The sequence below is a fragment of the Chanos chanos genome, chromosome 8, assembly GCF_902362185.1.
Source record: "Chanos chanos chromosome 8, fChaCha1.1, whole genome shotgun sequence".
Taxonomy (NCBI): Eukaryota; Metazoa; Chordata; class Actinopteri; order Gonorynchiformes; family Chanidae; genus Chanos; species Chanos chanos.
The window spans coordinates 9,789,822-9,813,856 of NC_044502.1; the positions used below are offsets into that span (position 1 = coordinate 9,789,822).

General features: G+C 40.6%; 2 protein-coding genes across 2 annotated transcripts; one reads left to right on the forward strand and one right to left on the reverse strand.

Moving 5' to 3' along the window:
* Nucleotides 1-1,359: 1,359 nt before the first annotated feature.
* Nucleotides 1,360-10,356, reverse strand: mfng (MFNG O-fucosylpeptide 3-beta-N-acetylglucosaminyltransferase). Its single transcript, XM_030782828.1, has 8 exons — nucleotides 9,940-10,356; nucleotides 6,121-6,166; nucleotides 5,812-5,914; nucleotides 5,444-5,597; nucleotides 3,427-3,512; nucleotides 3,104-3,269; nucleotides 2,330-2,415; nucleotides 1,360-1,411 (listed from the first exon to the last, which is right to left on the reverse strand). The coding sequence occupies exons 1-8, from the start codon at nucleotides 10,354-10,356 to the stop codon at nucleotides 1,360-1,362; spliced, it is 1,110 nt and encodes a 369-aa protein (XP_030638688.1).
* Nucleotides 10,357-18,463: 8,107 nt separating this feature from the next.
* On the forward strand, nucleotides 18,464-23,250 carry LOC115819062 (amine sulfotransferase-like). The gene is made up of 6 exons (XM_030782602.1): nucleotides 18,464-18,629; nucleotides 19,864-20,075; nucleotides 20,470-20,596; nucleotides 20,692-20,786; nucleotides 21,127-21,307; nucleotides 23,123-23,250. The coding sequence occupies exons 1-6, from the start codon at nucleotides 18,464-18,466 to the stop codon at nucleotides 23,248-23,250; spliced, it is 909 nt and encodes a 302-aa protein (XP_030638462.1).
* Nucleotides 23,251-24,035: the final 785 nt, after the last annotated feature.

Consider the following 24,035-nt stretch of genomic DNA (forward strand, 5'->3'; position numbering starts at 1 on the left):
GAAGATTTAGGTGCAATAACAACAAAAAAATATACCTCTTTTGTGCAAAATATTAGCGAACGAACAACTCTCAAGCACAATTCAGATGCAGTGTTAGATGGGGCTTGCCCATAAAAACAAAAAACAAAACAAAGAAAAAAAAATACTGTCTGCTATTTCGTATCAGCTGATCTACACAATTACGTAGAACGACTTGAAACATAAGGGGGGAAAAAATTAATTTGATTCTACATGGTGCTGTAAATGAAATCACTGTTAAAATCTGTCTTAACATCATCGCACCTGCTGCATAAACAGCATATCGAAAAAGAAAAAGAAAAAGAAAAAAAAAACTCAATGAGGCTCCAGCTTTTATAGTCCCAGATGGATCTGCTATTGCTTAATGAGCTCACTGCTCATTTCAATTCACTGAGACTTGGACTAGTTACAAATGCATCTGTAGGGAAAAAGTCTACTGCGCTGTAATCATTTCAACAGTCTGTTACCTCAACTTACCAGACCCACTTTAGATTATTAGCATTTAGTTGAGTGGGAATCCACTTTGACACGGTGCTGACTCAGTCATATTTTTGTGTAACTGACATCGCACAAGTGCCCTGTTCTCTCTCAGTACCTTAACCTAAGGACTAGCTACGCTAACGCTTCATGTCAGTTGGGCTACATAGCAGCTGATGAATACAGTAAGGGAGACTGGGAGAAAAACATATGCAAGTCAGTCGTAACGTAGACATCTCTCGACCGATGAGTTGTTCACGGCAGGAATGGATGACGTGACCCGGTAAATGTGAAAGCATCACTCTAGCTTTCATGGAACTGAAGACCATTTCTGTGTAACAAACAATCACATCGGGTATCTCAACCTCTACACATCCATTGACAAATATATAATCTGTGAAGACAACTGTAAATTTCCTTTTAGATTAAGGTATAATCTCAGGTTGCCTTGTCTCATGCTGGCCATTCAATTTCACAAAGTCTCATCTTCAAAGAGTCTCACTCATAGGCTTATGGCAAAGCCTGGAAAAGCCTAGAAGTCTGTAAAGTGCTGGAGAAGGTCCGCGTTTACAGGCCTAGAGTTTACAAGTCCAGATTTACAGGCCTGGGCCTTGCGGTCTGCTGAGGCCTTCAAACAAAAGAAGATCCACTCTACGAGAGAAAGGGCAGCCTCGCCCGATCAAGTAATCTGTAACCTGTTACAGAGTCCACGTGGCCCTAATGCACCCTAACGGAAATGAACACGGGTCACCTGTGTTCATCTAATACAGTTCACGCTTGACCTTTTCGCCCCTTTCGGCCAATGGGGTCATGAGAATTCTCCGGGGTGCCGCTTGGAGTTTTCCTTATTTTTCCTATAGTGATTCACGGGCACCAGCTCGTCATCGGATAAAGAAGACAGTGAACTGACTTGAACCTGCAAGATACAACATTACAAGCTGATAAATCTTTAAAAAAAAAAAAAAAAAAAAGAGGAATCAGTAGAGTGTTGTCAAGTTGCATAAAAAAAAAAAGCAAGAGATAAAATTAAAGTTTTAACATTTCTCCGTCCTCGAGGGTTACACGGCGGCACCCTCAGCAACCCCGTGAAGCTTGTAAAATCTGAGCTTAAGTGAGACCACGGTTCTGAAACAAGCGCAGCGAGTTCACACGGCAGCGGCGGCACTAGCTATAATGCAGTGGACTACCGCTGTGAGAAAAGATTCAAGGAGGCAGATTTATTAAGATTTAGTATTACACGGAATTGCTTTTAACTGCCTGTAAGGCATGTGGACCGGTGATGTGCTTGGGGGGGAGAGAGATTGCCTTGAGCTAAGAGTGTAAAACAAAATACACCAAAAGGAATACGATAGATACAGACACACAGAATGAAAGGTCAAGAGAAATATGAGTTTATGCCAAAAGAATTGAATGGTGATTAGATGTGATGTAGAGTATTCAATAAATTTTGATATCATAAAAGGCTTATCCGTCCATCTGTGTTAGACGATGTCATATAAAAAAAATATTTGGTCTGCGAAACCCTTTAAAAGCAATGCATTTCAGAACCTTGAATAACTGGTACCATACGTTATGCGGTTACATGGAATTACAAACTTTGTAATTCCATGTAACTGTAGTTAAATGTGTAATTTTGTGAAATGCTGTGCAGTTGCAAGCCACATATTCATTTTTTCGCTAAACATTTATGTGTAATATATAGAAGTGAGCAGGAGAAACTGTTGCTTTGTATGTCTAAAGATCCGTGTGGTGTTGGCAGTTACAGTTGATTGCATTAATGTCTAACATTCGATGACAGCTGTAGTAGGGCGGTCAGAGAGTATGCTGGACTGACCTGGAGGGATCATCATCCAGTGAAAACACTCCCCTCAGTTTGACACTGTTCATCTTATTCTCAAACATCCCGTAGCTAAGAGTCACCTTCAGACAGAGAGACAGACAGACAGTGGGAGGTGAGAGAGTATGTGAGAGTGAGTGAGTGAGTGAGTAAGTGTGAGCGAGCAATCGAGTGAGTGAGTGAGTGAGTGAGTGAGTGAGTGAGTGAGTGAGTGAATGAATGAATACGTGAGTGAGTGAGTGAGTGAGTGAATGAATGAATGAATGAATGAGTGAGTGAGTTAGTGAATGAGTGAGTGAGTGAGTTAGTGAATGAATGGGTGAGTGAGTGAGTGAATGAATGAGTGAGTGAGTGAGTGAGTGAGTGAGTGAGTGAGTGAGTGAGTGAATGAGTGAGGGAGTGAATGAGTGAGGGAGTGAATGAGGGAGTGCTTCTGTGCCTTAGTGTAAGAGCACGTGGAGAAGTGATTTGGGGAATGACTCAGTCAGTAAGTGAGTGTTGCGCTTTACTGTCGGACTGAATGTTGAGCAAATGACAAACTCAGTGATTAAGAGCCTGTATAGGTTGAAAAGAAAGAATCAGAAAGAGAAGGAGATGAGCGATAGAGAGAGAGAGAGAGAGAGAATCAGAAAGAGAGAAAGAGAAGGAGATGAGAGAGAGAGAATCAGATAGAGAGAAAGAGAAGGAGATGAGAGAGAGAGAGAGAGAGAATCAGAAAGAGAGAAAGAGAAGGAGATGAGAGAGAGAGAGAGAGAGGTGAAAGAATCCTACCTGTAGAGGGATATTTCTAGGGGTTAACAGTAGCAGGTTCTCTAAATGGGAATGAAACTTGGAGCTGTGAACCATTGGAATGCCCAGTCTTTTCTCCACAATAAACCCCACAGTACAATCGTCTGGTAGTCTGATTACTGCTGACGTCTGCTCAAACCTGGGGCCACTGGAAAACCAGACACACCCTTATAGTGTCACACAGATGTGTATACACTCACAAAATATATAAAAATGCACAAACATATTAACAAACACACACACACACACTCAAACACACACACACACACACACACACACACTATTCAGTGTCCTACAGGCCTGACCTAGCCCATGGAGCCATCTTCTCTGCTAGTCTCCTGCTCAGACAGAATCCTGCTCCTCCTGTAGCAAACCAGAACTCCACTTCTCTCTGTAATCCATAAACAAAAAGTCAAATATCATCTGCAGACACATTTACACAGGCCCGTTTACACTGCACCTCACCGACAAAACCACGTCACATATTCACAACAGCTATTATTCGACAGATAAAATAAATTCACTAGTCCACGTCTTGCCTGAAATCTAACATGATAGACTCGGAATCCTTGCCAAAAGAAAGCCACAGTAATGTTTTAGAATATTATCTCGGATTATACAGGCATCTCGTCTATTTGATGAATTGCTGCGGCCAACTAAATATCACCGATTCTCCAGACAGTCTTTATCAGAATGTGGGCACATGCTATTTAAACAAACAGAACTAATCTTATCGCAGCACTAAAACCAGTTTAAACCAGTACCCCGTCTTTAAGTAACTTGAAGCAAACCAGAGAACAGTGCCATTGTATACACTCTACTTGTGTGGAGTTGTTTTCTGTTTGTGACATTCTGTGTATCAGAGACAGGGGCAAGTTTGGCTCTGGGGAACATCAAATATGACAGGGGGATAAATCAAGACTGCCCCCCCCCCCCCCCCCCCGTCCTCCTCCAATATTCTCTCCCTCAAGGTTCTCCTTCGTTCCTCCTACTCCTCATCTGTTTTCTCAGTTCTCCTCATCTCCTTCATGACCTTCTTGGGCTCCTTAGGGAGCCACTGGCCTGTCCAGCAAGCTTTATAAATCTGGTCATAAGCAGCAGGGAGGATGTGGAGAGATAGGAAAAAGGACAGTTTGCGAGGCGTTGTGAGAGAACACTGACACACTTCGGCTGAACGAGGCCTCACTTAACACGGTGCGAAGACAAACACTGTTTGATATCTACAACCCTCCTAAATATTTCATTCTCGGAGATACAGTCCGAAGAGTCCGTACGCGGTGTTCCGCGCGCTACACCGCATGCTTACACACCACGTGAAACATGACTTTGACTTATAGCCGCTCACACACTCGCGAGCGGTCTTACTTACAAAGGCTCGGGCAAATTCATTTGTTAAGAGCGTCCATACATTGTTGACACAGCCTACAGGCACTTACATCGTTTCAATATTTATTGCTATAATTATCATCTAAAGATGTTAGAAATAAAATGTCAATGCCTCCTTTCATTTTTCTCGTTCCCTTTCTCTTTTGTCCTCTCCAGGCAGCCACCTCACCTCCCCACAGACCAGACAAATGAAAAGGTCGGTTTAATATTTATTACCCAGGTGCCAGTGGGGCTAGAGTGCTCCAGTGCAGGAAGTGTAATTGAACGCTAAGTCTATTCCTATAGAACTCATTATAAAACAGTGCCTATATCTGCCTCTACCTGCACAGTCTCACACTGACCCAAGAAATGACCACGACACTGGCCTCTCTCCAGAGACCGCAGCTAGACCCCAGAAATCAAGAGAGATGAAAAGAGAGAGAGAGGGAACAAGAGAAAGTCTTTTTTGTTTGTGTGTGTGTGTGTGCGTGATACAGTGGACGATATTAAAATATTATAAGAATGAACCACAGATCCGCACATGTCCACATATGTAAACACACACGCACTCCCAAGTGCACACACACACAGAAACAAGCACACTGTCACTGATAACTTGCTATTTCACACGCAATAGGTTCTGATCTGGTTAAACCTGACAACACTGACCTCTGGGGTTGATTGCTTTTACCCTGTGATCTTTCGCAAAGAAGCCTGATGGAATTCTCTAGATCAATAAGCAATGCAGCATTAATCACCAATTGACTCACAAGGAGAAGAAAAAGTCACGACCCCATAAGTAGATTTCATTTTCTTTGTCTACTCTGACCTCGGTTCTATCCCAAAGGACACTTGGAAAGGTTAGATTGAGAATAGAATGAAGGATGCCAGGATTATGAGGACAACAGAAAAAAAAACCAATGCTTCTTTCTAGCCACATGTGTAATGGACGCTTACCGTTTTGTTCCCCTCCAACAACTCGAGGGCCCTCATTGGTCGATCCAGACTGGGTTTGCCCACATAGATATCGCTGTCCAATGGGAAGGCAGAAAGAAGAGAGAGCAGCGCCGAAGGGTTCAGGTAGTTGTCATCATCCACATGACATAACCACCTATACAAAAAGTTACTAAGAATTATTCCAGTATTCTTGATGTTCAGTAAGGTTCTGGTTGATATCAAGCAGTTGTAGGTAACGTTCCTTCTAGAAGTCAATGAGTCTTTCCTCACTGAACTCTTAGGATGAATCACTCACAATTATACCAAAAACCATTAGCGGAATGGGTGGGTTTAATAAGGGCTTAATTACATGGTGTCTACTGACTCACTTCTTGTCTGAGGCCATAAAGTGGTCATACTCGGCAGACATCTTACAGGACAGGGCTTGGTGGCTGTGGTCAGGGGAGCAGTCCGTCACGATGATGTTGTAACCTATATACACACGTAAATCAAATTTAATCCAGACGGGATTACATCATTCATGAATCAGGTTGATTCGGGTCAACTGAGACAGGTTGATTTAGGTTTAGAGATCAATGAATATGTAATGCAGAATCATGAGTCTAATCATGTGTACTTATACAGGTAATACACAGGTATGAAGATGAAATCAAAGATTCCTGGTGTGAATACTATACCCTTTGAGGCAATTTCTTCATCACTGGTGTCTGTGAAAATATATGTCTGTGAAAAGAATAAAGCACATTTAGTCAATATACACACACACACACACGCACGATTTTGGTAGTTTCCCACGCAAACATGAGCAATTTATCTATATCTTAACACACAGAGACTACATTTTAGCATGTCTTTTCTATTTAAACTCTCACCACATGCAAAGGTCATACAAATACAGACATTACTTTCCCTCTAAAAATGACTCCTTTACTGTTCTGTTTTGTTTGCTTTCATGCATTCATTATGCTCATCCATTCACGAAGCAACTTTTCTGATTATCTTGATAGCTTAACAAACCCTGTTCATTATCATTATCATTTGAGACTCTAATTCTGTTGAGGAATGGAAAGACCTTGGCAGGTAGGATTTCAGTCATAATTCTTCACCTGCTCCATGCTCAGCACCACACGGAGTAGGCTAAGTGAACAGACTGAGATAATATGCAATAATAAAACTATTTACAGCAGTGTTGTTGGCACAGGCCCATGTCTTGTCAGCCAGAGACGTGCACGCGCGTGTACACACACACACGCGCACACACATACACACACACACACGAACATGCACGTGCACACACACACACACACACACACACACACACACACAAAAAAAACCCACCCCACCCTGTGTAAAGGGACAGAACCCAGATGGCTGAGTGACTGCTGATAGAACCTTCCAGAATGGGGGTGGTAGTTTGGGCTCCTGGATGGAAAAAGGCAGGGCTGACTGTAGTGGCTGGCACTCTTTCATCTCATAGGGAGGAAGAGATAACAGTGTGAGAAAAGCGCCAGAGCTAATGCCTTTGTGTGAGGATCACTCTATGCAAAAGAGGCTTTTTACCATGTTAGAGGCTGAATCAGTAAACGAGGAGGTCAGAGTGAAAAGACGAACAAACCAAGGAGGAGATGTGTGAAAGTAATACAGTCATGTAAGGTACTGAAATGCCCCCCTCCCTCAGTAAATGCGGTAGTGTTTTTTTTTTTTTTTAAAGGGCGGGGGGGGGGGGGGTGCAGTGCTACTGTTTGTTTAGTTCAAGAACTACAAGCCTTGACTTAAAAAAAAAAAAAAATAGACCAATCGCATTGGAAGACATTTGTCACGCCAGGAAGTTCCTCTATTCTATATATATTACCAGAAACACTTCTGTTTCAAATATCTGCACTCTCCAGTAGTCTCATCTGAGTCACAGATCAATGCCACTCTGATTAAAATCAATGAGTCATAGCGAGAGAACCTCTCTCTCATTTGAGGCCTCTTTATCAATCCATGACTCAAGATCTTTAAAATTCATCACATTCATTTGCTTCTGTCGAAGAGCCAAAATGAGAGTAGGAGCTCGTAAACCCTCAGCAGCTGCCAGAGAGGAAGCGGAAACGCATCATTCAGTAGAAGTGCCCATTAGCAAGAGAATAAACTGAAGCTGTAAGACAAAGCACCTCCATTCCGGATCTTCAGTGCATAAGGTGTACAATGGACTTGTAGGAGGCAAAGTGACGGCAGACCGCTGGAAATGTAACGTAATGCACTTCGTAATCTGACATTTTCAAACTTACTAAAAAGGCAGACAGCTCCAGCATATGAATGTAGCTTGTCATTTGAGCCACCCAAGAGACTCAACTGTTCATGATGAAACTATTGAAATAGCCTACTGAAGAGCTGAGTACACTGAAGAGACAGACAAGTGCAAAAAGTATAGCAAAGCTGTGGTTCATCTGAGGGGATTTTACCACTTGCATTAATGGAAAATAATGTGTAGGTCATCAAACCTCTTTTTATTTGGTTATTTAAACCAAAGCTGACATTTCTAGGCATCAGGGGTTTTTTTATATTAGTTTTTTTCAGTGTATACTGACAAATTTGTGTTTTTTGAGGGTGATATGGAGGTGGTTACTTCTATAGACTGTATAGCCACTCCATATTGGCTAAACCTCACACCCACACACACTGCAAGGCCTTTTTTTTTTTTTAGTTTACCCAATCTGTGGGCAGAGAAGTTCTTTTTAAAAGACATCTTGGCTGCAAGTTCAGTCAACTCTACGAGATTATACAGCGGGTTGCTTTAAAATGTTCTTTTTTTCCCTTTTTTTTGCTTGGTTTTGTGGAGTGAGAGGTGGTGGAGTTTTTTTGTCACAGTTAAGAGGGGTGGAGAGTTTCACACTTTGTTCTAGTTTCTTCTGCACTAGACTTCCCCCTCTAAGATAAGCTTCCGTTTTGTCATTGTTTCGAGAGTCAGTCTGCGGCTGTAACTTCCTCTTGTTGGCAAAGAGCAAATGCACGCCATCCTGTGTGTGTATGAACATGTATGTGCTTTTGTATTTCTGTGTGTGTGTGTGTGTGTGTGTGTGAGTAAAAAAAAAAGGTCGGAAAAACCCAGAGACTTGATGTCTACTTCTTCTTGGGAAGACTGAAAACCCCACAATGTAAACTCCATTCCTGTCTAGTGTTAGTCATCATCTTCAGTCTGAAAGCAATTCAGATCCTTAAAATGATAAAAAAAAACCTATTTTGTTATTTGTTACAACACCAAAGACTGTGCTGAAAAACAGTTTCCACCAAGCGTTTTACATAGAATATCACTGCCTATTCCAAGCCGATTCTCACAAACACATAGATTCTACAGAGAAATGACTTAAAACATGTTTATCAAACCACTAGGAGATGCAAGACAAACAACTGGCACTGAAAGAGAGGTGGAAAAAGAGGTGTTATTGGAGGTAGCCAGTAAAAACATGTACACACTACCTAAGTCTGCCAACACATCTACATGAGTAGATTATGCCATCAACACAACCACACCTTCACACTTGTCATCTTATATTTAGAGTTACGGATGTACTTTCAAAAGTGCTACATGGCGAATTGCATGTTGGGACTTTGCCTTGACAAGCCACTCAGAGATAAAACTCTGGCAAGCCCACCAAACAACATCATCACAGAGAGCTGGTGAGTTGACAATAACCGCCTGTGTGTGTGTGTGTGTGTGTGTGTGTGTGTGTGTGCGTTTGCATGCGTGCGTGCGTGTGTGTGTGTGTGTGTGTGTGTGTGTTGGGGAGGGGGGTCAACTTCTACATGCAAACATTCAGCCCTTTATGGGTCTAACATCTTAATGTTCAGCAGAGTTTTCGCTCTCACCTTGTGGCTGGTAGCCAGAAGGAAGAGTTGATCTGAGCCGAAATGCAAAGGAGGAAATTTGGTTCCACTAATGCCACTGTTCTACTAAAGACATGTTTTATGTATGTAGAGTTGATGCAGGTTCATCTCTGGCCTCACTCTGACAGTCAAAGTCTGAGTCAGACTGAAAACAGAGAGAGAGGAAGCTCTAGAGTCTAAAAGGACGCAGCACAGTGGGCGGACAAAACAGGAAGTTGGCCAAATTGCTGTGTTTTAATTTTGGTGTGTGGTGCTGAGCCCAATCTGTTTGGATGAATGCCATTCTTATTCCATAAAGAAAGACATTAGAACAATTACTCACCCTAAGTGGTATATGATGATTAAACTGTCCCAAGGGGAACTGATACACTACTATATTCAAAAACAAAGTTCAGCACTGTTCAAGCAAATGCATCTCTGAGTACAACGGCACGGTTCAGAATGTCACAGTTTCAGTATAACCCATCTAACTGCTTCCAGAAAGTCACGTTTTAACCTTTCTCTAAATCTTACGAATTATTGAGAAAGATTGTCCTGAATGGACACACACTGTGTGCGCTTTGCATTGTGAACTGAGGTAAGTCGTTCGTAAACTTTTTCAGTAGAACGAAATGACGAATACTTACATGCGTCTTGGTCCTGGATATCCACGTTTCCAGTAAGAGTGCTAGGCGGCTTCTGTGGAACCTGCCAGTCGTCTTAACTGCGATGAATATGTCCGTAGGATGTAATCGTGAAACGGGGTTTGGCTGTCTCTGGCCATTATTCCTCGACTCCATCAGTCTGTAACTGTTTCCGAACAGTTCGGATGGAATCTGATTAATTTTGCCGCCAGTGGAAACGTCATGTGAAGACTGGACAAGCGATTCTGATGGGATTTTTATTTCGTGTTCCCGGTGATTTTTAAGATATTCCAATTCCAAATTTCCGATTTTGGCGGTGGGTTTTTGGAGATTTCGGGTCTTCAGTTGTAAATTTACAAGAACAACGATGAAAACCGCTAAGAGAGCAGGGATGGTTCTCGACACCTTCTTTATATTCATTTTGATTTTACTGATGCAAAAAAATGTCACATTTTTAGACTTAAAAAAGTACGCACAACTTTGCTGTAGGCTTCAGATTTTAGTGGAGGCTTCACATGATGAATCGCATCATCAGGTGGTGTCATCAGAGTTCTAACCACTAGAACTTCCGATATAAAACAGGGGAAATAAATGTGCAAGTTCGGGGCACATATTTGTCCTTTGTAGCCTTTATTCCACCGATAAAGGCTATGTCGGATGACTGAGACGCTAAGAACCGTTATTAACCAGCGCGAAACAAACTCAAGCCACACATTCTAAAATCTTCATTGAGATACATATCCCCCGACGCTTTTTCATTGAGTCATATACATCCTGCATTGACGATTATCATTTAGACAGATGCACGATTTTCTATTAAACAAAATTCAATTACAAGTAGCAGTTTTTTTCAACTTTACCCGAGTTCTCTGAACTTCACGGAGCCCTACCTGAAACTACCAAGTTCAAACAGAGCGGATAAGTCAATTGCCCATCCTCCTCATCAGGGTAAGTGTCCCACGCCCCTCCTTTCACTGAATTTAGAGGAGGCTGACATATTTACATACAGACTGCCCGGGTGTCCTGATGAGTTGTGCTGCGTATCGGATACGTGCTACTTAAAGATTCTGCGCATGTGCTCAGGGTTATAGGGTTAGATTCTGCTATTAATTCGCGCTACAGTAGTATTTTTCGACAAAGCAGCACAACTCGTCAGAACACATACTTTTCGCCGTCAGTGTAGACGCTCATTTTACGACACATGCTGCACAAATTTAGCCTCTGTCTCTTTTTTTCTTAAACAGAACTGTTATTTGTTGCCTTCTTTGTAAGTTTCAGCGAATGACCTCAAAGTCTTCAGTGTGAACATTCGCTGAGAACATATTTAATTCCCTGATTCTCTCCAGGGACAAAAGCCAGAAATGTTTCTGTTGTCACATGTGCACAAACTCTCGCTGAGTTTACGAATTAATCCCGAACAGGTTTCTCTCATACTTGACATGACATGGGGCTCAACTCGTCTTGGCAGCAAGCAAGGAGTCAAACTTTGCAGACAGGAAACCATCTGCGGAAGATTTCTGCTGCTAGGATGAGATATTGTGCAATAAAACCTCGGAAGTCAGCAGTGCAATAAAGTAATACGTATGATTTGAGGTTTAAGTACAAAAAAAGTACTCTTTACACTTCATTAAGTGGTCACTTCTCGTTTTTTGGAAGAAAGCAAAATTTCATGAGTCTGAATTCTCTTTTTTTCCCATTTACACTCTCTAGTTTTAATGTTACAAAGATTGTCCTGCAAAACATAGGAACAAAGTAATTAAGCAATGAGTTTCTGTTGCTTACATATTACATATAAAGACATATCCCCATATCTCTTACATATTTTCTTTATTTATTAAAATCTCATTCTGTATTCATGAGGTGATTATTTCCAAACCTCATGAATTTTAATATTCTGCAGTTGGATTCCTCCATGCCTCCAGTGCGTATAAAGAGGAGGTACAGTTAACCCAATTCAAAGTAACCTCTATCAGCACCTTTGTTTGTTTGTCCTTTCTCAGACTTCTCTTCTTACAGTCATTCATCGTCAGCTCCCAGTGACCAGCTGCTTCTTTTCCCCCTTTCTGCTGGGCTCTGTCTCCCTCCACGGCCCCCTGCATGGTCCCTCAGGTAAACCAGAGACGTCCAGGCACACCCAGGCCAGGAAAGGCCCAGGATCGATTTACGGCCTACCTGAAAGGATCCTTTTAAAACGGCAAGCGCATTGCTCTTGACTTTAAACAATGAGTCAGGAGAGCAGAGACCTTTCCAAGCTTTATGCTTGTCCCCAATCTACTGAGAGGAGTAGAAAGAACGTAGGGAGCTGCTCTCCCCAAAACAAGCACGGCTTTGAATGATGCATGCAGAGCTGGTGCAGTAAGGAGTAAAGGCACAGAGTTGTGGTGCTTGAAGCGCAAGAACGTTTCAGAGGACAGGAAGAAGACCTAACATCTAAAGGCAGCTAAACTGTAAAATAAATAAATAACCCTGCATAAACTTGCTTAACTTGTGGGTAAACACAAAACACTAAAAAGGCTCTGTGAGCAATGCAGTGGGATGCCTAAAACAGCAAACCTGGTGTCACCTGTTGTCAGGCTGTTGTTGTTGTGTGTGCGTTTTTTTCTCTCTCTCTCTCACTCTCTCTCTCTCTGTATATATATACACACACACATACATATATACATACACATACATATACATACACTCACACCTGAATATATGTACATATGTGTGTGTGTATACAGTATATGAAATATATATATGTATATTTCGATTACTCGAGCAGTTACATCAGCTCTGCAGTTTCTACATTGTCGTCGAGTACTCGTTAATTGCGTGATGCTAGATCTCACGCGCACTCAGTTTCCAGTTAGAGCCCTTGGTAAACAAGTGAAGGATGACGACAGCAGAAAAGGGTGAAGCGATGGTTTGTTTGCTTTATTGTTGTATTCCACTGTGCAAATTGTCTTTCTCAACTGTCGTTGTGATGAAATAAACATGCAACAATTATGAGTTGTGGACCGATTTCTCAAGGATGGATCTAACACCGAATCTGTCATATAATAGACTAGTCTACTACACTAACGCGGCTAAACAGATTAATTTTGTAAAATTAGATGCAAGCAAATATGACTAATTTCATTTTTAAGTCGGTTAGGCTTAGCCCACTAATGATGACCAGGTAAAAACAGCCGCTATATCTAAACACAACACAAACACTTAACGGAGAAATAGTTATGCGTTTTCAAATTTATGCGTTTTCAAAGGTTAGTGTGCACAACCCACTTTGTTGACTGAACTTTCTAACTTGAGTTACTGTAGAATGTTGGTATCGATAACGTTAAAATATCGTCGGTATCATCCATACTTCACCATTGCGTAAGGTAAGACCAAGTGTTATCTTCATATCATATCGTTAATTTTATGCTTTGCTGTATGTGCTGAGACCAACTACAACATAGACCCCTGAGACCCCTACTCCCATATATATGTGTGTGTGTGTGTGTGTGTGTGCGTGTGTGTTGCTGATATAGCCATGACCATACACCGAAGAACATAAAAGCATCAATTTAGTCTAACAACTCTTACGAGACTTCCTTGTGTTCCCATTTCCGATGTTTAAACATCACAAATTTATACCCCAAAATGGAGGGCTAAAACCAAAGACAATGACACTACATAAGGTTGAGCTGATCATTTGTCCCATTTGCCTTTAACTTTCATGCCAAGTGTCAGAATAGTTGGACTGAGCCCAGAACAGCTGATTGAAAAGTATATCACATACCATACTAAACCCCATCACTTACTGAAAAGCACCAGTGAAGATGTCAACCACAGCCACTGTGTGTTCACCCTTTCATGGGGAGGATAAGGTAACCTTTGTGCAGGAGAGTAGCTAGACAAGGAGGAGGATAGTCCAACTGGTTAGAGCTAAGACGAAACGTTTAGCTATGAGCTTAAGCACCTAAGAATTCCCCTACTTATAGCCCTCACCCTGTTCACTCATCTATGGCCAGAGCCCAAATGTGTATCACATGTATCATGTAACTTGGATTTTGTAAGTTGTGAAGACCACACACACGTGTTTGGTGAGCTGTTTAGTGGCTTTAGGTTTGCAAGATCCAAAAATGGTTATTTTGCCTCATGCATCACAAGGATCATCAGAAGCGAGTTGTTACAGAGACAAAGAACAAGACGGTAATGCGTCTATACAAGTACACCCTCACTGGGGAAAAAATCTACACAATACTATATTTGATTTGCATCATGTTCATTTAAAGTATCGTTCTCCTGAATTTTGGCTATTGGTTTCACTATGTATTATTGGGAAAGAAGGATACCTTCTCGTAATATTTTGATACAGTGTCAGCATGGGTGGTAAAATTATTCAGATATTGTACTTGACATAAAGTAAAGATACACACAAAAGAATGACACGTAAAAAGTGGAATCATCCATCAAAAAACAACTCGAGTCAAAGTCTTAAAGTATCTGGCTTTTAATGTTCTCAAGTGATCAAAAACATAGGTTTTCGACAGTGTACGACGAAAAAACCGCATTCCTATGGCAATTAAGCATAACTATCTGCGTGTTTGTATTCTACAACATTATTCTACAACAAAGTGTTCTTTATCTTACTGTTAGATATTTTAATGCTGATCAACGGCAAAACGGGAAGGAGAACAGACCAATGAAAGTACATTGTATATTTCCCTGGTAAACTGACTTTAGCATCCGCTACACCACTTCGTCATTCGCCAGCGTATGCAGTCACACTAGCGATGATGGATACGTACCAGGACGAGAACTGTAGCTACGGCTATGAGCTGGGCTAACGATTACACATCATATTGCACCTGCTTCCATACACTCGCATCAGTTAGATCCCACTGCAACGGTGCTTAAAATACTCTCCAAGTAGTGCCATTACCACACGCGTTCTGTAGGTTACCACTTCATATAACAAAAAAATAAAAATGGCGTATGATTTATCGTGCTAAATTAAAGAAGTAACGACTGTTCCCAGCAGAAATGTTTCGGAGTAGGCAGCCCGTACAGCTTCTTTAAAGATGCAGTCGGGTGGAAAGTGAAAATTGATCATGTTGTTTATGCTCAGAGCGCAATCCGCCATTATAGAACTTAAATACCTCAAAAATATGATTTTACTTCATTACTTAGAACCTCTGAGTTTCAGCTGGATCAGCTACGAGACTTCTTTCACAACCGTGTCTTGAAACGCTTAGTTCCCTTTACTTTAATACAGGGAATGGAGTCAGATTTAGTTTGGGGAATTTTAGAGACACTTTCACGAATTTAACGTTAGATGGCAGCATAACCCTTTGTAATTTACGCTTGAAAACGTTCGCTGCGTTGTTTATTATCGAAGGTAATTGACGCTTAAAACAATAGCCTACACAGAGTTGATAAAGTCGGAGTTCAGTCCAACGGTTACGCCATCCAACAGGATGGGCTTTTGCTCTGCGATCACGGTTATTACAGAACAGGGTGGACAGAAGTATCAAATTCGGACAACTCCTGAATTTGCCATTCGGTGTAGTGAGGCAGTACCTTCTTATTTTGTTACATATCGTGTATATGGGTAATTCTTCAACTATGGGCCATTTTGGTCAGGAAAATTTTTGCATTTAGCATCTAACATTTTTTAATAAAAATGAGTTGCTAAGGTTTATTTCTCCATTCTGTAGAAACAGATCCTGATAGTGGCTGCAACAATTTTGTTAAATAACACATATTTCGCTCTAATATTAACAGGAAATCATCATTTCCTGTTGTAGGACATTTTGTCATATTTCTTTTAAAATCTCATGATATGTCAGCCTGCTGATGTCAGCTTTAGAGTTGCCATTAAATATACACAAAATACACAATATGAAATGAAATTGGTCCAGTTATTTTCACATTCAAGTTTATTTCAAGTTTCAAGTTTATTTAGAGCCCAATATCACTGTTTAAATGATCAAAACAGGATGCCCCCCCCCCCACTTAATCCTCTTAGTGGGCAAGAAAAAACTCCCCCAAAACCCAGGTGTAACAGGGAAAAAACAGAGGAAATCCTGAGAAGGATCACAGAGAGAGGAGACCCACGTCTTGGTCAGCCAGGTGTGCAATAGGTGCCAGCCCAGTGGACAATTACAATACAATAATAATGCAGAGGGTGGGGGGGGGGGGGTGCTGTGAGGAGGACGGAGGGGAGCAGGGCACACCTGGGAGGAGGACAGCAACACTCACAAAAGGCATTAATAATCATGCATACGAGACACACACACTCAGAAGCTGAGGAGGGAAAAGGAGAACATTATACGTATGAAATATGAGCTGTTTGGAAATCACACCCAGTAAACATACACTAAATCTAATTCATATTTACCTTGATTTTCCCTCTTTTTATTACCCCCTATGGAGGTTACTCTTTTCTCCAGCCATGTGCTCCCCTGCTGAGTGGCTGTTGCCATGGTTACCAAGTATACAAACCCTAAACATGATCCCAGAACTCTATTATGTACAGTGTGGTGGAAATGACAGTGATCCCAAGGGAGAAGGGTTGTTTTTATGAAAAATACAAGAAAATGTGAAGAAATATTGCAATACATAATATATTTCATTAAAGTAGAAATTAATGTCTAATTTGTATTTGAACTCAGCATTATTTCAATATTACATTCAAAATAGAGCAGGGTTGAAGGTCCAAAGTCTGGCTTAGGGACAAAGGCAATATAGCAACAACCACACACAGAAGGCCTCTTATTATATAGTAAAATTAATGACTGAGCTATTATTTATTTTTTTATAAGTTCCTCTTGGTGTGAAGTCAGTGTGACAGAAATAAAAATGTAGAAATGTTTTCTTGTTTTTCTTATTTCTTCCAGGGACACGAAAATTACCATAGTTGAAGAATCACCCATATATGTACATGTGCATATCTTATGTATGTTTCAGCAAGAGTATAAACTCTTTGGTGAAAAGTCTTCTCGTACTAAAGTTTGCTCTTTATTATCGATGACAGAAGAGTGAGAGATAGTAGCCTAATCTTTATCTTGTTCTCGAAATCTGGTTTATATCTTTTTCAAATCGAACATATCTATTTCTTTTCTTTTCTTTACTCTTCTTTTCTTTACTCTTCTTTTCTTTACTCTTCTTTTCTTTTCTTTTCTTTTCTTTTCAAAACAGTATTACATATTTAGAAATATGACCGCAAAAAGCTCATAAGATCAGATGACAAGTTTGTTCAGGTTTTAAGATAGAAGGCATTGTGATGACACCTTCTGGTTTTTCATTGACATGTCCACTGATAACACTGAAGCTCTGTTCATTCTGGCCCTTTCGAACCAGGAACGTTTTTGTCCATACTCTCCAAAAAGAACACTTTGCTAACATCATGGTAAACAGATTGTCAGGTTTCTTTAGATGACAGCAGTATCTAACCAACTCAGTGGGTCAGTGGATCTAATCCAAGCAACAATGGTCCACTGGGAGATCATTACAGAAACTGGGGTTGAAAGATGGTTTCTTAAAAGGTAATAAAAACAAAAAAAAAAAGAAACATATATAACTTTCCCCAAGGCCACAACTTAGACCTCTGCATTTATGCTCCCCACCTCCTCCTGGTCTGCTTCTGTTCAGTTCCTTTAAACATGCAGGTTGTCAGGTCTATCTTAGAAATGAATGTAGAAATGAATGCATTTTGCATTTTTATTGCTCGCTTTTTCTTTTTTTTTTTACAACCACTCAGGAAACTACTATTCAGACCAGCTGCAAACTCACAGCATGATGCAGCATGCCGCGTGTGTGTGTGTGTGTGTGTGTGTGTGTGTGTGTGTGTTGGTGGTGTGTCGAATCATCACTGTATGTAGTCTGTTTTCCAGAGTTGAGTAAATTCATTTTTTAGTTCTCAGCTCTGTTGTCAAGTGATTAGTTCACTGATTAGTCAGTGGAGCAATGTGTGTTAGTCCTGAGGTGAAGCAAAACCCACCTTATTCCACTGATCAACTAATCATTAAGCCCTTGATTAGCTCACTCAGCTGTGATAATGAAAAGTTAAATCAATGACATGCAGGAAAGGGGGCCCTCAGGACTGGAGTTGAGAATTACTGGTTTAGGGTATCTTTTTAAGTCAATTCAAGAGTGTGAGGTTTGTCATTGCAATTCCTCGGGTTATAAATTGTAAGTGTTGATTAAAAATTATGCGAAGACAAGACTATTGTTGTATTGGTGCGTGCGGGTGTAGTCTATGTTTAAGAATCAATCAAAATTGAGATATTTCGTAATCATAGCTTTGAATGCGTACTCCGTAAACAAAATCTCCGTCAGTCCGAAAGTCAGTAAAAGCCATTAAAACTATGAGCCTCAGCTGAGCAGTTAATGATTGCAAAAACAGAGAAGTTAAGAAACATCAAATTTCGTAGCTTACCTTCTGGACCACCCCTGAAATTGCCATTCTGTGTACGGGAGGAGTCCCTCATTTTGGGGCAAGAGTGCGAGCGTCTTTTCTCATTCATTCGTTTGACTTGACTGGATGTACATCATCGATATGGCACAGCCAGAGTATAACCTCCTTGGTGACAAGCTCTTCTCTTACAGAGGAATGGTGTTTCCTGTCATTGAGTCTCTAGACTTAACGACGGAGTACATAGATAACTTGGAACACTTTGAAGTTAGGGATGATGATGTTTATCTCGTCGTGTTCCCGAAATCCGGTTAGTTGTTTTTTTTTTCTCCCCAAACCGAACAAACATGTACCTTTTCTTTTCTTTTCTTTTCTTTTCTTTTCTTTTCTTTTCAGAAATAGTATGGCATAATAAAAATTTGCGCATGATCGCTAAAAGCCTGTGATGAGATGTTTGCTTTGCTTGCAAGGTTGAGGGTGATGTGATGACCTTGGACATGGATATCACCTGTTGCTGCTGAATTGATATGTTCACTGAAACTCATTGTGCAAATCATCAAATTTTCTTTAAACTGCAGTTTGTGGACTTTTCGCTGTATGAATTATCTGCGAATATACTGTGTAGAAACAAGTCTGATATGTATAATTATTATGTCTGACATTAATGGTAAGGGTTACTATGTTATTATTCGTATTCTTCTGTGAGGGCGCTTAAAATCATTGATTCGTATAAATGCGTCTTGCAGTCGCCGATTTTTCCACTTAAGTTGCATAACTCGCGATGGCCAACTGCCTTTGTCACTTTGCAACACAGTGTCAGTTAAACACTTTCGAGACATCTGTAACAGTAACATCGCGATCGATATTAATTAACAATCGATCAAGTGTGCCACATTGTAGATTATATATTTAATATGTACTTATTTTGTTTCCAGTTATACTTCAGAGATACGTAATTTCTTTTAAAATCGGACTGTTCTGGTTAAACGGTACACGATCGGCGGTTTCCATTTCAAATGTATTTTTAGCCTAATATTATTTGGTATTATTTAACCTAAACAAAGGGTGGGGCTGGTATTACTTTCTAGTTTTATTAGTCTACCACACCGCAGGACCAATTATTTGACGTACTGGATCACGCTGCTCGTTAAAATCCGCTGAAAACATAACCGACTTAACGTGGGAAACTAAGCGTAAGACAACACTAAAAAGTGTTTTTCACTAATATTTACTAAAACCTGAAGAAAATGAAAAAACCTCAAGTTTCCAAGGCCACGATTAAGACCACTGCAATCTGAACACCGTGTGGGTGTGCGCACGTATGTCTGAGCTATGCTGAACGATAACCCTGGCCTTATCCATTTTCCAGAGTTAGGGTACACATCCATACTCAAATCTGAGAAATCACAAACCACTAAAACTAATTCTAACTCTTTCCTTTATTCTTTTCGGTAATATGAAGTTAACTGATTCCAAATTGGTATGTATTACAAAGATCAGACTGAGCAATCAGTTGTTTCTCTCTCTCTCTCTCTCTCTTTCAGGGACGGTGTGGACTCAGTACATTATCACTCTACTTCATGATGAGGACTTTCCTGACATGGCAGAGATCACCACCTGTGAGCGGATGCCTTGGCTGGAATTTCCAGGGAAGGGGAAGGGGAAGGAGTACTGCAGCAGACCCTCCCCCAGAATCTTCTGCTCCCACCTCCCTGAACACCTCGTTCCCAAGGAACTACAAAAAAAGAAGGCTAAGGTGATACAATCGTGATTTTGAATCTAAGCACAAATAAAACACACTGGGCAAAACACCCCTCCCCCCTCACACCCACACAGGGAGAGAGAGTGAGAGAGAGCGAGAGAGAGAGAGAGAGAGAGAGAGAGAACAGGTCTACAGATCAAGCCAAAGGCACATGTCAGTGACTGTCTGTTCACATAGTTGCAGACCCTTTCATTTGTTTGACTCAGGGATAAAATAAATAAATAACAGACCTGCATGTAAAGTCACAGAATTATACTGGATGCACATTTCATTGTAATTTTGTTACTCTGTTTAATTTTTACTACAGCACAGTCCAATACAATATCTTCTAAGCAGTGTAGGCAGATCTGTTTATAGCTAACAATCCGTTATTTGTTTTTTTTATCAGATTATCTATGTCGCTAGAAACCCCAAAGATGTCATGGTCTCTTATTTCCACTTTAATAAATTCATGAAGATTCTGGAACAAACAGAAACCTACGACGAAATGCTGGAGAAATTCTTCTGTGGACGGAGTAAGTAACAGCCAGAAAGCCATTTCAGAAGATTCTAGTAGTTTTCATCAAATCCCGATCTTTTAACAGCCACTGAAACTCATGCTCTTTTACAGTGCTTGGGGGATGCTGGTTTGATCACATCAGAGGATGGTACAGAAATAAGGACAAATACAACATCCTGTTCCTCTCTTACGAGGAGATGATTAAGGTGAGGGAAGGTTAAGAACAGCGTAAACCCGAAACGCTTTGAAATACTATGCTTGAAGGTGGCGTATTGTTAGTTGTCTTTTCAGTTTGAAAGCGACTTAAGTTATAATTCACTCTGAAAAAGCATGTCTGTGAAGTGTAACAAAAGTGTAAAACTGTACATCGGATATTGTCTTTCTTAGCCTAGTGAAAAAACCTCATCTATATTAAGTATCTATTAATATACACACAGTTTATGTTCAGATGTACGGTTTTGCTATTCTTCTGAGACAAACTAGAATGCCATGATTACACTGAACAGGGTAAACCTTTCTAGAATAACATAAGACACTTGTTTTCAGGATCTCAGATCTAATGTCGTGAAGATTTGCGAATTTCTGGGGAAGAATTTATCAGATGCGGCGATCGACAAAATAGTGGAGAGAACCACCTTTCAGAACATGAAGAATGACCCAAAGGCTAACTATGAGTTCCTGTCGGATAACATCGCGAACCACTCCAAAGGAGCGTTTCTTCGCAAAGGTAAGATAACAAAGAAAGGTAAGGTAATAGTAAAAGACCATAGCTATCACACTCAACTACATTCCAGCTCTTTGGTCTGTAGTATATTGTGTCACTTGAATGTGTCTGCTTAGTATAGATACATAAGATTATGAATACATAAATTTGTCACTGTGTTCATAACTCCTCGATTATCATTTACATTGCATTTACATTTATTCATTAGCAGATGCTTTTTTATGCAAAGCAACTTACAAGAGAGGCAGACTACAAAGCAAGCATGATGTAGCCGTGAAGGAGCTGTACTATCATACACTATGTCATGCTAATGGTATAGATAAATTTGGGTTAATGGTTGACTGTGAATATTAGACTGAATAGTATTATCGCTTTGCTATAAGCGTAACCTCATTTGAGAATCTGAACCCAGTGAGGTTAGTTATCCTGAAAAACTCTGTGGCTCTGCGCTCTGAACTCTAAACCTAGAAATGACCCAAAATAACTCATTAGCCTTATACACACACACACACACACACACACACACACTGACATCTAACTACACAAATGAAGACCAACAACTAACGACAGACATTAACAATATCCTCGCTACCTTCAGTATACATAAATGAAGAACTACGAGTGTATGAATTTGTCAGTACTTCTGTCAGGACTGTGACTTTTGGCTGCCCTGCTGGCCAGTTTGTGCATTGTCGTACCTTGTGCTTTTGTTTGTGTTTGATGTTGCCATGTGCTCCTGTTTGTCCCTGTGTACTCCTGTACCCCCCCCCCCCCCCCAATTTGGTTGACTTTACTGGGTCTGCAATTGGGTCTTGGCCTGTCATTCCTCACAGAATTTTTACCCTCGTGGTGGCATGCTTAACCAAAAGAAACTGAGTGATGCTCTTGGAGTTACTTACACTAATGGTAGTAGGAAAGGAAAGGGGGAACAAGAGCAGGCAGGCCCAGCCACATTCAGGGGTGAGAGACCAGAGTTGATTGTAGAAGACCGTGACCGTGACCGAGACCTCGTGTTGGTAACGGGAGTCTCTTAGCGTCGCGGCTGAATTGGGAAGTGTTAATCTGAGCTAAGTTTAAATGACTTTACATAATCACACATACCCCCTCCCCCCACTAAGGAATATCATAATTATAACTCATATCTGTGGCATTCTACACTTCAGTGTGATATCAGATACGATTGCTCTAACATTGCCAACAGTTTAGGTTCACTGACAGCTTGAGAATTAGCTCTTGGTTAATCGGCCAGTGGTTTTCTATATAAGCCCTATCGCACGTTTACAGCTGTACGATTGATTACAGCTGCAATACACGCATTTATGAGGTAATGTTATACAGGTTAGTTTTATCTTTTGTTCTGTATGGTCTGTGAATGAGGGCATGCTGATTGGACTTCTGCCATGGCCCGAATTCCATTTCCCATGGGAAACTAACCTCTGAAGTGATCTGGTGTTCATTGGAATTGTATGAATAGAAGTCGTTTGAACCCGGTGCCTGTTGTGAGTTGACGACTGAGTTTTTGTTTTGATCGGTGTCATGCTCTTAACAAAGGGATGCTTGGGCCATGGAACAAGGAAATTAGGATCAGAAGGACAGTGAGGAGGGACAAAGGTGGGAGAAGGTGTTAAAGAAGAGTGAGAGGAAGGGGGTAGGGGGAGAGTGTATGCAATTTTAATATCACAGTTAGTAAAATATTCATCAGCCCATGTATTGCAATGTTAAATTCTCTCCTCCAATTGCAAGTATCCTGCATCATACAGTAATGTACAGCAGACATGCAGTCAAAAATAACAGTATGTTTTTTTTTTCCTGGAAAAGGTACAGTTGGAGACTGGAAGAGATCTTTGACTGTAGCTCAGAATGAGCGTTTTGACCAGGTCTATCAGGAGAAGATGAAGGACTGTCCTCTGGCTTTCATCTGGGATATTTCTGAACTCCACGGATGAAACACACACACACGTATATACAAGCTGATTAACTAATCCCCTAAGAACAACTGAGTCTGAGCCAATATGGGGGTTATTAAATAAGGTGTTAACACGAACATAACAGAACCTCAAACATAGTGAATATCCATCTATCCATCACAGGTTTAAACATACTGTAATGCACTGGATAGATGCTCCTTTTGACATGTTCATGATTATGCTTTCAAGTTTCCTTTTCTCTGTTTTTCGTGCCAAATTTGACAAGTATGCTTTCTGTGATAACTTTTTTGTTGTATGTGATAATAGGCTAATTAGAAAATAAAAGGAGAAAAGCCATTCAGCAAAAAAAAAAAAAAAAAGTTGTCTGTTTTTCTCAAGAACCTTGGTTGTTTGAATTCAAACCTGTTTCTGGTGACCTCCATATAAAGCATCCCAGGTCTGTTCATCAGGTCCTAAACATTACAAGTAGCCTACTTCTTGTATAATTTCCTACTTCCTCTCCTTTACTTGCTAAAAGAGTTAATGATGTGTATTCTCTAATCAGGGTAAAAAGTAGTCATTAATTACTCATTGTACAGACGACATAACCAGCAAACTGATACTGTCCTAAATATTGTCGATTGCGTAGCTACTTCCATCCGTATGGTAATGATGTACAGTGACGTCATGGTTTGTGTTCGTGAATCCCACATGCCCAAATCTGTTCTAACAATACTGCTTTGACTGGGCCCAAGTGAATGAAGATTCTCCGTTCACGCGTCAAACTGGCAATAAGCGCTTTCCTTTCTCAGAAAAACAATACG

Coding starts and splice junctions, on each gene's coding strand:
- mfng (XM_030782828.1), bottom strand. CDS start 10,356: ATGAATATAAAGAAGGTGTCGAGAACCATCCCTGCTCTCTTAGCGGTT. Junction 6,167..9,939: donor TATCCAGGACCAAGACGCAT/GTAAGTATTCGT, acceptor TTCTTTTCACAG/ACATATATTTTCACAGACAC. Junction 2,416..3,103: donor CTAGAAATATCCCTCTACAG/GTAGGATTCTTT, acceptor CTCTGTCTGAAG/GTGACTCTTAGCTACGGGAT.
- LOC115819062 (XM_030782602.1), top strand. CDS start 18,464: ATGGCACAGCCAGAGTATAACCTCCTTGGTGACAAGCTCTTCTCTTAC. Junction 18,630..19,863: donor CGTCGTGTTCCCGAAATCCG/GTTAGTTGTTTT, acceptor TCTCTCTTTCAG/GGACGGTGTGGACTCAGTAC. Junction 20,597..20,691: donor GAAATTCTTCTGTGGACGGA/GTAAGTAACAGC, acceptor GCTCTTTTACAG/TGCTTGGGGGATGCTGGTTT.